We start from the raw sequence: 15,565 nt of genomic DNA on the forward strand, positions 1-15,565 counted from the left end.
CTCTTGGTTGCATGATGGAAGTCTCTCCTGGGCCATCTTCACCTGGTGATCCGCAGACTGTTGTGAAGCTCCATACTCCTCACCACTAAAGCACAGGGATGGGGGCTTGACTGTGTGTCATGATTTTCAAAAGTCCAAACTGTGTTTGAGTCCAAGTTTCTGATGATATTTATCCACAAGGTGACGAAGTTAGGAGCCTTTTTTCTGCCTGAATGATTCATAGGTCAGAGTTAAGTGGCTTAACAAAGAAAAAACACATTCCTCTGAAGATGCTCAGGTACAAGGACTGGACTGAAGATTAGGGAAAAAGCAGAAAAATGTCCAAAGAAAAACTCTGAAAGAGCTTCAGGAAGCTGGAGAACTGTTGATCAGGACACTTTAAAGGTTACAGGAAGGTCTTTTGCATACTGCTGCACACCACGTGTTGTCTCCTCTGAGCCTCTCTGTTGGCCTCCAGATCTCCGGTCTTGAAGCTGGAATAATTCATTGTAAATAATCCAATAATCTCTGCTGTTCATGTCTGTTGCAGCCAGTTCTGGTCCCGTTAGGTGGCCGGTCCAGACGCATCAGAGTACACGACAGTTCAGCCTGTCCGGGCCCAGGACGTGCATCATCCGGTCTGTAACCTCAGGTGCCTTTAGAAACCCATCATCAGAGTTCTGCTCTAGAATGGAGGAAGGATGTTCGATAAGAAGGCCGAGGGAGGCGAGGGTGTGAAGGAGGGAAGAGGAAGGAAGTGTAGGGCTGTTCCTGAAGCTGAATATATTATTCTCCAAGATGTAAATAATGAGGTTTATTCATATTTCAAAGATAGATTTTCCATTCCAAATAGACTTTATATTCTTTTTCTGTAATCTCTCAGAAATGGTAAAATGGTATTTGTTTAACAGTGAGAGGTTACCATTTATCTCAGCACAGCGTGAAAATGGACATGCAGAGACACGAACCGCAGCGTAAGGTAGCCCTACACAGCATTACTTGTTGTGTAACCACATCTGAAGCGAGGTTACACAACTCACTTCATGGAGCACGGCTCTTCTAACCAAAGATTTGTGTTTCATGATATGATCTCACAAAGAAACTCTGTGACGTGCTCAGGTGTGCCGGAGGGGGGCAGGTACGGCGAGCTGAATGAAACCTGTAATTATGTTCCACAAAGTTTACCCGCCTTCCCTGTGTGTGCAGCATACACACAGAGCTTGGATAGGCTGATTAGTTAACAGAGAGAGAGGGAAACACAGGCAGGAGGAGAGGGAGGGGGAAGCGCACGAGGGTAAGAAAACATCTGATTGTGCTGCAGACAGAGCTGAAAGGTGAGGAGGACGGAGGCAGAGGGAGAAGTGTGTCGCCGTGAAGCCAGGAACATGTCTCTGAGCGGGAAGGTGGCTCTGGTGACGGGGGGGGCTCAGGGCATCGGGAGAGCCGTGGTCCAGTCCCTGCTGCAGAGCTCAGCCAAGGTCAGTTCCCTGCTCTAACTCTGGCTTCTTTCACAAAGTCTCAAATGAACTGTTTATATTCTGGGATCCTGCTCTCTCTGCAGTAACAGCGCTTTGCATCTGCACCAACACGCCGTGTTCAGAGTTCTCTGAGCGGACTGAAGCTGTTCACTGGGGATGGTTTTCATCCAGTGAGACTGTGCTATCATTAAAGTGTCTCACATAAAGTGGAGCTCTTTTTTTTTTAACTTCATACTCCACCAGAGTTTACCTGCATCCAAAAGTTAAGAGATTAATATTTGATGAACTGTAGTAAAACAGAAGTGCATGTTTGAGGCTGTCTAAAAACTTTCTGAGAACGACTTTAACACTTGTTGTGTGAAGCTCTAATTGGAGCATGTTATATGCTGCTCACTGGTGAAACCACAAGCTGACACAGTAAGAAAAACAAGAAGCAGAGAGTGTCGTGGTTAAAGTGTCCGTGGCCTCCTCCGTGCACTCTGCTGCAGAGATGGTAACAAAGATTAAAGCCCAACTCCTGCCGTGTGTCTCCTTTGTCCTCCAGGTGGCCATAGTGGACCTGAACAAGACCTGTGGAGAGGAGTGCAAAACCCAGCTGGATGCTGAGTTTGGAGAGGACAACTGCATCTTCATTCAGTGCGACATTACCAACGGAGATGCCCTAAAAGGTAAGCTGAGAGGACTGTTGATGCTCTTTCACATCCCTGACTGCCTGCCGAGTGAGAGAAACTCTAATCAACACCCACAGCTTTTCAGCAGAGTGAGAGGTTGTATTTTTAAGTTCCTCGTGTGAATGAGGAAGTCATTTTGAATAAGCAGTGAAGCTCGAATGCTGTGGCTGCATCAGAGACACTGCTCCAGTGACCTGTGACTTTCATGATAGGACGCTTCCGCTCGCACAGGGCAACAGAAACCAAGCTTGTCTTATCTTGTTTTGCATGTGACCCTTTATTCTACTGACTGAATATTTTAGCTAAACAAACCTGCTCTACTGAGTGCTTCAGCTTCCCTGTACTGTTCTGCAGATGCGTCGGAGCTGATGGGCTCCGGTGTGTCTCAGAGTGAGAGTAAAGAACAAGATTTCATTGTCTGGCATTTAAGAGTAAATCCCCAGAGGCAAATGGCTGTGGAATGCTGTTTGGTGTTGCTACTAACAGATAGTTCTGCCACTGATGTGGATACAGAGTGAGCCTTCACACTGTGTGTGTGTGCATGTGCATGTGCACGTGCACGTGTGTGTGCTGTAAGCTGACGAGTCTATTAAAAACAGCTCTGTTGGTTTTTAACTGTCAGTTATCCAGAAGTGGAATGCTCCAGGTGATCAGGTTTCTTCTGTCAGCTGTTTATCCAACCACATGTCAGCTCACACAAGGAGATAAACAACCCGCCTGCTTATTATAAGAGCACAATGTTCCACACATCCCCTCATTCTCACTGTTTATATTCAACCACAGGAAGTTTCTCCCCACACATGTAATTCAGCTCTGACTGGGGCTCTTCAGAAACAGAAAAACACACAAACGTATCCGTAAAGTATATTTAAGTTGGATTCTTGTGTCCAAATGTAGTCAAGGTTTTATTGTAGAGTGGATTTTATTTTGAATGGATGAATCCATTAATCTATTAAAAAAAAGAAAATAAACCTTTTTCAGTTTTATGAATCAGGAAAAAATAAAAATCACCTGTCAATCCGACCTCAAAGTAACAACATATCAAACTGTGTCATTATTTAATGAACAAAAACTAAGTGAACCCTTCCTGCTTCCACAGGAACTAAGAGGGTCAGTAGCAGCCAGGAGCTGCTGATCAATGCTCTGATTAATTGATCATCAGTAAGTGTGAGCAGCTCTATAAAAGCAGAAGTTCTGCAGCATTCAGGTGTGTGTTAACACGATGCCAAGGAGAAAAGACATCAGCAATGATCTTAGAGAAGCAATTGTTGCTGCCTATCAATCTGGGAAGGGTTATAAGGCCATTTCCAAACTATCTGGAGTCCATCATTCTACAGAGAGAAAGATTATTCACAAGTGGAAAACATTCAGGACACACAAACCTACATGCCAGACTTTGGTCTCTGCACTCTGAGCAGGTTTTTGACGAGGTCTTCTCTGTATCTGGCAGCATTTCCTCTTTCATCAGGTGGTTGCTTGGTCTCCCGTCATGTTGTAGATCTCAAGAGTATTTAAAGCAACCACGAGCCCAAGTGAGCGCAGTTTAGAGAAAGAGCAAAAGGTCGGATTAGCTTTGCGACTGAGAGATTTCAGTTTTAATAGATTAGAAAAAGAAGATAAAGGAGTGAGACTCTCTATTTAACTCAGTGGACATATGATAAGACTGTGTCTGTGTCTAAAGCTAAACAAACAGCAACTGGAAACAAAAGTGAGTTTATTCTGCTGTGAGTGTGGAGGAACTGAGACAAACCGGAGCCGAAATGCTGTCAGACTGCTGGAAATGCTGGAGACAGAAAGCTGACAGTTTCACAGAGACTCTGAGCCTAAGATGAGGTGAGACCTTTATTTCAGGGGTAATTCCACAAAGCTACAGCAGCAAAAGTTTTGCAAAATATATCAAAAAATCTGAATAACGGAGCATCAGAAATAACAGGATTATTACACAAATGTATAGAATCTTATAGATCATTTACAAACACTGATATCCACCTGGTGGGGGTGTGATTGTACTGTACACCGTGTACAAATCCTTATTGATATAAAGTGTGTAACGTGCACACTGTAGTGCACTGTGAAGCTGAATCACATGCTGCATCCGCGTTTTAAATCACTTCCTGTGGCTGCTTTTGTCTCTGGGGAACAGACACCTTCCAGAAGACCGTGGACCAGTTCGGACGTCTGGACGTCGTCATCAACAACGCCGGCATCAATAACGAAAAGGACTGGGAGAAGACCATCCAAGTCAACCTGGTGAGATGGCAATCAGCCTTCAGGATGTCTCAGTCAGGAGCAGAGAAGCGTTAACTCCAGTATGAGCTCACCTTGATTATATCCCAACATTAGGAGACACTTCTCAACGAGTTCAGTAAAAGAGAAAAAGGCTTAAAACCATCTTGAGTCCAGCCTCTCTCTAAGAGAACCAGTGCTGTGCATTGAAGTGAGCTCAACTTTATGTAACCAGTATCCCTCGTCCTGCTGCTGCAGCTCAGGCTCCGTCCTCCACCGATGAGTTGACGGTTCACATCCCTGTATGTAGTCTGAGCAATGCCTTCCTCCTCAGGCCAGGTCATAAAACACACTGACAACACAAGTTAGAACCAGCAGCGTTGTCAGCTGCACATTCTGTTCTTATACTTTACAATGTCCTCTAACTCTAACGCATTGTTCCGGCCAATAATCAGCGGATCAGTGGTCGTTCGTAACTGGAATGGCAGATGTAGAACGTGCTGTTAGCCGACGAGATTCATGTGTCTTTATCTGCGACCTAAACCGGCAAAAAGAAAGCTTCAGAGAGGTAGCGGAGGCAGACAGGAGAGATGATAAGGTTAGGGGTAATTCACTTTCCAGAGGAGCTTCAGGCCCTAAAACTTAAAGTTCTGTGTTCCACGCTGTTAATGAAGCACAAACCGAGGCTAAAGGCTTCCCTCGCCCAGGGCAGCGGCAATGGGTTCCCATATGTTTCCATCATTCTCACCTGAATTTTCAGGAAAGGTTGATGAAAAAAGTTAAGTTTGAGAAAGAATTACATTAATTTGAGTTGATGGTTTTTGAGCTTCTATGAGTCGGTTCTGATGTAGTAAACACATTACACACATGACCACTCACATGAGAAATCCGATGTTTCTGCTTCTTTCTGCACACACACGAGTTTATTCACTCCAAACAAGATGATGGAGACAAGCCCGATGAGCATTATCTGAGAAGAGACACAGTGTTCTTCAAATTCAATCCTGGGCTCAGTCATCCTGGTCAGATCATGAAATATGTGCAAATAAGTCCAAAAGGAGAGCGGCTTATTTGTCTTACTTTTAAAGATGATAGAGCGACGACTCAAAGTCGGCCTCAGACGGCTCATTTACATTTCTGCAGGAAATCTGTTTGTGGGCCAGATTTGTTCCTTTGAAAGAAATGGAGCTCTGACCCAGAAAGTATCCCTAAGAAATAAAAATCTGTCCCAGTTCTGCAGCAGATGATGCAAAACACATGACTTTGGTTTAACAGGAAGAAACTGGTGCAATAAATAGGGTTTTCAGTCTTCAACTAATACTTTATTACTCAGTTATACCTCAGGTCAGGATGGCAATTATTGGGACATCTGGCTGCTATGAAACACTGTTTCAGGTGTTCTAAGTCAACCAATCAGGACAATATTACACCTATTACTCGTATCATTGATGAAGAAAATGTTTAAATCGGAAAGAAAACCCTTAAACATAAATTTAAAGATGGGATATGACTTTTAATCATGAGTTTGCATCAGTGCTCTTCTTGTGCTGACATGTAGAAGTGGTGCTAAGTGTGCAGACCTCCGGCCGCCTCCATGAAAGCAGTTCTGGGTGCTGGCAGGGTGGGTTTGCACAGTTCATCTGCATGTGCAGGAACCGCTTTAACACTTAGCTTCAGGATCTGTGAAGAAGAGAGCAGAAGAAGAACTGCTCAATATCAGAAAAGCTAAACAGAGCATAGCATGAACAGACACTGAACAGGGAAGATCGCTCAGAGATGTGGCCAACTAACACGTATCCATGGTAACTGCTGGAGTGAGACTGAGTCTGAGGCAGCTCTGTCTCGAGCTGTGGAAAAACATACTCACAACCTGTGACTCCACACAGCCAAGAGTTCCCATCACCTGCCCACTCTGGTGTTAATGTGGTGTTACGCTCTTCAGTCTTCAGGTGTTGGAGGGAAAGGGGTCATCAGCATCATTTCAGGTTCATTACACGCCCCGTGGACTGAGTCAGAGTGATGTGAACAGATGTGTGACTGTTGGATCTGATTCGGCCTCCAACATCTGTGCTGTTTCACCTATAAAACTGAAGCCAAAGGATTCTTCCTCTTTGCTGGACTGGTCCTGGATCCAGAATTTATTTCTGAGCTGTGGGGCCCTCAGGGCTCCACCTGGATCCTCATACTGATGCTCAGACATTTACTGTCCGTGCTGCTTCCTTTCACTGCATTCATTTATCATCTGTTAAACAGTCAGTTTGGAGCCAATGTGATGTGACAAAGTTGTCCAAGCTTGTTAAAGTAGGATGAAGTCGACAGCTTTAAAGATGAATTTGGCATGTTTTTTACCCAGTGACTGTAGATTTTAGTCAATTTCTCTTCAGAAGGGACTCGCTTATCATACCTTAATCAGCTGGAATAATATTCACAGTTTTACTTTGGGAGGAGACGAGGACAGGCAGGCAGCAAGATTATGAAAGGATTTATTAACTAAAAGTGTTGCAGAAAACCTAAAGATGACTAACAAAAAGAACGAGAAGAACAGATGGAACTGACCAGAAACCAGAAGACATCCATGAACTGGCAAAGCAAAACCCGGAGAAATACACTGGGAGTGAACGACAGAAAACAGGCGTGAAAAGAAAGCTGTAAAACTCACCGAAGTGAACAAAACATCAGGATCTATCAAAATAAAACGGGAAGCAACGAGACATGAACAAAAAGGAAAAATCAGAATATCAGATAGCAACAAAAAGCCCTTTAACTTCCACACTGAGAACGAAGCAAAGGAGAAGGTTAGGGGCACGTTTCGTGGTATTTTAGGTTTATTAATCTTTGATAAGACAGAGTAGTCACTAGTCAGTGAAAATTATCTGAACCAAAGGGTAGAGCAGGAAGTTAGATGAACAGACTGATAGCTTTCAGCCTTCATAACTGGACTGAGAATTCCCACAGCTGTCCTTTGCTTTGCAGACTTTGAATATCTTTATTTTTCTCTTTTACTTCCTCTTTACAAGCTGTACAGTTATGAAGATCTTGTTATGTCTATCTTCGTCTGCAGACTTCTGTGATAAAGGGAACCTACTTGGCTCTGGAGCACATGAGTAAAGAGTACGGCAAGGAGGGAGGCACGATCATCAATGTCTCCTCTATGGCAGGTAACGCTCACTCATACTGACACACGTCTGTGCATGCACAAACAAATAGTCGGGAGTATTTGTTTGATTTTCATCGGGCCGTTAACCACAGATCAGACAGATACTGACGGAGGGAGGGAGGGAAAACACAAAGTACAAGGGAGAGATGCAAAGTTTATGTCATACAGGAATGACACAAACAAGCATAAAGAGAGCAGAGGGAGGAGAGGTGCATCATGGGAGCTCCCCCAGCAGGCTGGGCCTATAGTAGCTTAACTATGGGATGTTTCAGGGTCACCTGAGCCATCCCTAACTATAAGCTTTATCAGAAAGGAAAGTTTTAAGCCTGATCTTAAAGGTAGAGAGGGTGTCTGCTTCCTGAAGCCAAACTGGTTCCACAGAGAGGGGCCTGATAACTGAAGGCTCTGCCTCCCAAACTGGCAGCTGGTTCCACAGAGAGGGGCCTGATAACTGAAGGCTCTGCCTCCCATCGACACAGTTGTGGTCGAGAGCAGGGCCCAAAGTCAGGGACAAAGAGGCAGGAAGCCAACCGGTGACTGAAGAAAAGCTTTAAACCAAAACCAAAGCAGAGAGTCTCAAAGGAAAAACTAACAAAACACTGAAAATCGTCTGACTGATGAACACGAACAGAGCGACAATGATGAGATTTGGCAGGAAGCAGAAAAACGATTTACTGGGAGGTGGGATTAGATGGGGGGATGCAGGTGAGTAATGATTACAGCGAACAGCAAGTAACATGGTGGTAGAGTAACAAGGAGAGGCATCTGGGGACATAATGGCTGTAAACAGCCCAGAAAATAGACCCAGAAGGGACTGAAACCAGGGACAGAGTCCACCAGAGCCTGAGGTCATACAAGGGAAGCTGAACTTAAATCAGAAAACCAGCAGAACATCAAAGAGATCACATCAAAGCCCAAGGACCACGACATCCATCCTTCTGGGTGTTCTGATGGGAAAACACTGAACTATGAGGTGTTTTAGATACGATGGACCTTAAAGAACTTCATATATGAGGAGAAGAATCTTAAATTCTGTCCTGAATTTAACACAAAGCCAGTGGATCGATAGGCAATATCTAACTTATTAGAACCTGACAAATCAGTGAAAAATCCCCTGAACTGTTCATATCACCGTGCACTGCTCTGTGGTTGCTGGATGAAGCAGCCCTAACAGCTGGAGCTACCGATCGGCTTCTTAATGTCAGGGAATCATTGAGCTGTGGTGGCCATCATCGCTGCTGTCTGATGTGTGTGTGTGAGGAGAAGCTGGAGCTTTAAACATGTCTGAAACAAGTTTATCTCAATATTTATGGTGGGTTTGTTTTTTCTTCCTCAGACTCAGAAGTTTAGAAGCTGGTTTAGTTTCCTGTAGATGTGCCAGATTCCACCAGTCGCCCTGACTCTGGGACCTTTATGTACATATTTCTGAACACAAACACTCTCAGTGCTCTGCTGGAATGCTGGGATCTCCTCTGCTATTTGAAGCTGGATTATGTAATGCCTGAAAACACGGTGGCAGACGGGCCCTGAGGACTGACTTCCTTGAATAGTGGGAAGGAAAATGTGCTTCATTTCCCTGGAAACTCGCTGTGCTGTAACCGTGCAGACGGGTTCACATTAATGAATCATGAATGTTGGAGGAATCTCATTGGTGGGAAATCAAAGGCTGCAGAGATCCTGCAGCTTTAGAAGCATCTGAGGTAGAAACACACTCTCCTTTGAGTGTTTCTTATGTAATTCAGTCAAAATGTAACAGATGATGGATCCTTCAGGATCTGGAGGGCACGCCTGTGTGTTGTGTGTGTGTTGTGAGAGTAAACATACGGGACAAAAAGCAGCCCAAACAGTTTGGCAGCCAGCCACTGTGACTGCTGGATCCGGATCATTCTGCATCCTCGTCCTTCAGAAGCATGTTTCACTGAATGCTGCACAGTCCTGAGCTGTAAAACTAAACTTTATCTGAACTCAGGGTGAGCAGATAAATGAGCTATTAGCTGTTTCCTGTTTGGTTTGCCCGTGCAGACTCCTTGTATCCCTGTGAGTCAGGCTCACAGCTTGCACTCTGACCTGGAATGCTGCAGCATCCAAAGTTGGCTCCTCTCCGGAAACGTTTCCCACCGGCATCATCTTTCGCTTCTCTTGCTGTTTTCTTCCCCTGAAGCTTTGGAACCTGGGTACTTTTTAAATGTGTGGAAACTGAGTGTGATGACTTCACTGTTCACGAAAGGGAACTTTGGGGCTTTTCTTAACTAAAACAATGAGCTAAAAGAGGCTGAAAGCTTCTGAAGTTGGGTGCTTAAACGGTGTCCGTGCACAGATATACAGGTACACATACACACCTGTGCGATTACATGAGCCTGATTTCTACTCCCGTTAAAATAAAATTAAAGACTCCTAAAGTGGAGAATCAAATAAACCTTCATTTATCAACCTCTAAAGTACAAAATACTTTTTTAAAACAGCTGTGAAATGATCTAAAATGCTTTTAAAACTTAGTTCCAAAGAAATGATTCTCAGCATCTTCTCTGACCGACTTCATTATATTCAGAACCAAATCCAGAATCTGCTGCATCAACACTCGGTGAAAGCTGTTCCAGAGTCCTGTTTCCATCCTGTTCCATCAGCTTCCTTTAATGACACTTTTTAACGCTTTGGGAACTGAGGACACTGATTGTTGCAGTTTTTTAGAGGAATCCGGGTCCATTCCTGCTGAATCCCAGATTTCAGTCGGTTGAAAAGACGTCACCTTGATGGCAGCATCTGTCTGTCCAGAACTCCAACATCCACCTCTGCATCAGTGGCACCTTCACACAGATGAAGCCATCCCTGCCATGGACCCTGATGCAGCCCCACACCATCACAGACGCTGGCTTTAAACCTTTCTCTGAGAACAGCCTGGATGCTCTTTCTCATCTTTGTAGAAGCAGACGTCAGTTTTTCCCAGAAGCAGCTGAAACGTGGACTCATCTGCCCACAGAACACGTGTCCACTGTCTTTCTGTCCATCTGAGATGAGCTGGTGTCCAGAGAACTGGGCCGTGTTTCTGCACAGAGCTGATATCTGGCTTCCTCCTTGTGTGATACAGCTTCAGCTCACATTTCTGGATGCGGCCGTGGACCGTGTTGAGTGGAAATCTCCACTCTGAGATTTCCCCAGACTCCCTGAATCTTTTCTCAATATTCTGCTCTGTAGATGCTGAAAGACCAAAGTTCTTTACAATCTCACTGAGAAATATTTTCTGAACTTATTGATGATTCTCTGATGGAGTTTAGCCCAAAGTGGTGAGCCACGACCCATCCTTGTTGGAGAGACTGAACCTTTGGTGGATGCTGCTTTTTCTCTCTGAAACGCTGACATTTGTACGAGATTCGTGTGAAGCTGCGTGTTGTTGATGGACATGACAGCAGACATGTGTTGATGTTTTTACTTATCTTACTCCGATAGCATCATTGTGTGACTGTGTGTCAGACTGCCATACTTACCATTCCTCAAACAAACATGTCCAGACATGGTTAAGTGCAGCCTGCTGCAGGGATAAGGTTTGTGTGTGTGTGTGTGTGTGTGTGTGTGTTTGGATTCATGTCCATCAGACTCTTCATGAGTCCTGAATGTTTTAGTCCAACAGCTCATTTCTTGAAACGATCTGAGCTGTGAGCCGTGTCAGGAAATGTTTGAAGTTGCAGTTTTTAAAATTGGGACAGTTTTCACTCCTGTCACATATTTTTTTTTTTTTTTTTTTTACTTTTTGTGTTTGGTTCAAGGTTTGAGCTGCAAAACTTTACCGGAAGACAGAAAAGAATTCAACGAGAGTCATTTTGGAGGCCAAAATGTCTTCCTCACCATCTAGCTGCTGCGACTTCAACATGTTCAGAAGAAGTAACAGAGTGCAAAGTGTATCGGCTTTATAAAACCTTTTCAGTTTTATAGAATATTTGAGTGCAAGTATCTGTATTTCTACTCACTTTACTGCATAAAAGTCCTTTTAAAAAGATTTCCTGTAACCTTTAAAGTGTCCTGATCAACAGTTCTCCAGCTTCCTGAAGCTCTTTCAGAGTTTCTCTTTGGACATTTGCTGCTTTTTCCATCATCTTCAGTCCAGTCCTTGTACCTGAGCATCTTCAGAGGAATGTGTTTTTTCTTTGTTAAGCCACTTAACTCTGACCTATGAATCATTCAGGCAGAAAAAAGGCTCCTAACTCAAGGGATGAACCAGTGTTGTGTCCACACATAGCAGACAGCTTAGCAAAGAAGCCATTTTAAATTGGATCTTTAGGCACTTTGTTACCAGCTGCCTGTCACAGAGACACATCATTTGTTCCCATTTTAATTCAGTTTATTGATACAAAGCCAAATCCCAACAAAAGTCATCCAGGTCTTTATGTCTTTAAGACATGCTTGTAGTCTGACCAACCTATTGGGTTCATCTGGTTTTATAGATAAGTACAGCTGAGTATCATCAGCATAGCAATAGAACTTTATGCCATGTTGTCTAATAATGTTACCTAATGGAAGCATGTATAAAGTGAAAAGAATCAGTCCAAGCACAGAACCCTGAGGAACTCCATGACTTACCCTGGTGTGTGAGGAAGATTCTTCATTTACAAGAACAAACTGAAATCTATCAGATAAATATTGTATCTGATATATCTAAAAGTTCATCTGATATGTTTTAATCTGGTTTCTCTTTGCTGCTGTGAACGTGTTTGTGTTCTCTTGGTCTTTATATTTCAGCCTTCCTGCATTCCCCTCATCAGCCCGTCTACACTGCCACCAAACACGGCGTCGTCGGCTTCACCAGAGCCATGGCGGTGAGACGCACACACGGTGAAAACACACAGGGTTAAACTTTGGGGTCAGCTCAGCAGCTCTCCCTCTCGTGTGGTTGCAGGACGCATCCATTCAGGGCGGCTACGGCGTTCGCATCAACGTCCTGTGTCCGGCCTTCGTCAACACGCCTCTGCTGGACTCAGTGCAGCATGAGGACAACATGGGCAAGTTCGTCAAGTTCAAGGACGATTTCAAAATCTGCATGAAGAAGTTTGGAGTTTTACAGTGAGTTCAGCCACACTTCTTCCTGTTGGAGCTGAGCTTCTGTCCGTTTGAGCCGGACGCTCTCAGCTGAGCTCAGGTGCACACGTGGTCAGTTTAAAAGACAAAACGTGGAAATGGTTCACCTTTCACACACAGTTTCTACTTGTAAACATGGTCTTTTCATCCAAAATCACAAGAGAAACTTGCTGCCTTACAGTTTCTTTCTGAGCTTATGATAGTAAGTAATTAAAATGTCTTCATGCAGCACTTTTCACAAGAAATAAAAGTGAAACATGTCATTAGAAAATAAGATAAAAACACAGTCGGTTAAAAGCTTGTGCGAATAAAAATGTGTTCAGCTGCTATGTGAGAGTCAGCGGAGTCCCCCGATCCCCACCAGTTTATACCGAGTGTGTGGGGCCAGCAGCGACCTCTGACCTGATGACCTCAGAGCCCGGGAAGAAGAACCAGGTTTTAGTGAGTCAGAATATCTTTGACCATCGGCTCCATCCACCATCCTGAGAGGAACGCTGGCTCATGACTGACAGACAGGATGTGGAGTTACCGCTGATCCGAAAATCAGTTCAATTACTCCTTTTCGTGCCATGATTTTTAGCTCCCAGCTTTCTAATCTCCAGCAGCAACAAGCTGAGGCTGGTGAACTTCCCTTTGATCATGAACAGGATTGTTTAGTAACATCAGTCATCGCTGCGAGCTGTTAACGTCGGACTGAGCGGACTGTGGAGGTTCGGCTTTGTGCAGCAGGAGGGAAGTACTTAATGCCAGGGGAAACTGTGAACAGATGTGTGTGTGCACGTATTACTCGTGTTGCCTGGACCTCAATCTGTTTTATAAGCACATTGTGGGCATCCTTTTGAGGAGCATTGTTAAGTTTCCACAACAGGTTTAGTTCTGGGTTAAGTGAAAGTTTCTGTTCATCAATGCGTCCGCTGAGGAGTTGGCAACACATCTGTGTTTCTCTGCAGGCCGCCACTGATCGCCGAGGGCATGATGAGGCTGATCACGGACACCAGTCTGAACGGAGTAGTGATGAAGATCACCTGCTCCAAGGGAATCCACTTCCACATGTATGAGCCCATGTCTGCCTGAGCTGTGAGACGTCGGCGTCCAGGCTGCTGCCGGAGGGACGAAGGGAAGCTTTAACCCGCCTGGCTGCAGCCGGCCGGCGGCTGCAGCAGCTCATATCAGAGCTTCCTCTGAGCAACGCTTTTATACCTTTTTACTCATGCAAAGATTTCTTTAAACCAGAGTTTCAGGTCCTGCAGGTTTCTGAGTTTAGAGGAAATATTTGACAGTTAAGGTGGAGCGGCTGGCTTGGACGGTTTGTTTCCACCGTTCAGTTTAAAAGGTTTGACTCAGCCCTCGTTTTTCTACATTTAGGCTCCAAGCAGCCAGACTTCCTGTAGTTTGGTTTGTACGCTTATCACCTGGAAGGTTAGGTGATAACTGTTCAAACTGACCCGTTCACAGTACTGTGCACGTGAACAAATATCCCCTGGCATCTCATCACAAAGTTAAATGGATCATTTACAGTTTCTTCTGCGATTAACTGCTTCACAGCCAAATAAATCCTCTGGTGTCTGTGATGGAAACCAGATGTTGTGTTAAACAGCTGCTGCAGCTCCTTCTGGCCCTCGCAGCCCCATTCAGAGCCATATTTAAGAGAGAGAATCAGTGTGTTTATTTCTAATCTAACGGAGGCAGATCGTGTCAGAATTGTTCTGTTAAACGGGGGGACATTCTTCAGGGGAACCGTTCAGACACTGTTTGAATGCTTCATGTTGTTTTGTCTTTGCATTTTAGATTCAACGGAAGTGATTTATGTAACAAATCGGATGTTGTGTTTTATATCAGCCTAAATGTGTATTTACATTTTAAATAAATGAATAAAAGATGCATTAGGGTTTGTTCTTTGTTTTGCTGCATTGAAGGTGGAGTGAACATACCATAATAATGGAGAAAATCATGATGAATGAGGAATAGAAACACGTGTGTGGAGTGTTACTGCGGTGACAAAACCAGGTAAAAGTAGGAAACTGAAAGAGAGAATTTATGATACAAAAGGACCTAAACAGGAAGTAAAAGTGCTGATTACTGGAGGTGGGATTAGATAGGGTTACGCTTCTTCCCTTTGAGTTATTTATTGTGTTTATATTCAATATAAAACAGCCCGATCGGAACCCTCGACTCTGAGCTCAGAGATCTGCCGCAGCCCGATCAGAACCAGACTTCCTAAAACACATCTGTTGGAACTGTACTGTACACTTTATCTTTCTTTGATCAGGTGCTTTTACTGTGATCTTTTTATCTTATTTCCTATGAAGCATTTTGTGACATTTGTTCTTTAAAGGTGCTGATGCTCTGATGTGAAGTTGTATTTGAACCATTGAACACGTCTGCAGAGGGTTCTTCGGACCTCAGAGAATGTTCCCAAAGCAACAGTAAATCCCATAATCTCACATTTATGTCTCCGTTGTTTAACTCTTTTAGGCTGAGATTGTAAGGGAGGCTGTAAAGTCAACCTGCTTCACACACAACTCTGTGTTCTTCCTGTTTGGGTGTGCTCCCAAACACACCACAATGCCCGAAGCTGGTACAAATATTACACTTCCAGTGCTTCCTCCAGTTAAACATTGTGGCTTCAGCTGTTTCTGTGTTCACAGCCCAGCATCACATGCCTCTTCCCTCAGACTCTGCTGAACTGGGAGGCAGTCAGCCCTGGCTCTTTGTTCGGTGCTGACATTCCTCATAAATCCTCCGTCTATGAGATCCTGTCGCCACATTGGACCATTTCCAAAGCGGTCGCTGTCCAGGAATCTGCGTGAGGTCTGTGTGAGGTCACCGCTCTGAGGGTATACACAAGCAGGTTAACGGCAGGACGCGCTCGGCTCTCCGCGGGCACTCCTTCTTCCTTCCAGCTGCTGTGTTTGATGACTGACAGTTTCTCAGAAAGTGCTCCCAAAACAATAAGCTACAAAATGAATGTTTCCACTGTTTCACCT

The 15,565-nt window shown here is 44.3% G+C and overlaps 1 protein-coding gene across 1 annotated transcript; it reads left to right on the forward strand.

The window, feature by feature from the left end:
* The first annotated feature begins 550 nt into the window (after window positions 1–550).
* Window positions 551–14,459, forward strand: hpgd (15-hydroxyprostaglandin dehydrogenase). Its single transcript, XM_075463294.1, has 8 exons — window positions 551–631; window positions 1,301–1,457; window positions 2,002–2,125; window positions 4,272–4,378; window positions 7,416–7,512; window positions 12,243–12,319; window positions 12,400–12,563; window positions 13,529–14,459. Exons 2-8 carry the CDS (start codon window positions 1,365–1,367, stop codon window positions 13,650–13,652), a joined length of 786 nt encoding a protein of 261 aa, XP_075319409.1. The 5' UTR covers window positions 551–631; window positions 1,301–1,364; the 3' UTR covers window positions 13,653–14,459.
* Window positions 14,460–15,565: the final 1,106 nt, after the last annotated feature.

Source organism: Odontesthes bonariensis, chromosome 4 (assembly GCF_027942865.1).
Source record: "Odontesthes bonariensis isolate fOdoBon6 chromosome 4, fOdoBon6.hap1, whole genome shotgun sequence".
Taxonomy (NCBI): Eukaryota; Metazoa; Chordata; class Actinopteri; order Atheriniformes; family Atherinopsidae; genus Odontesthes; species Odontesthes bonariensis.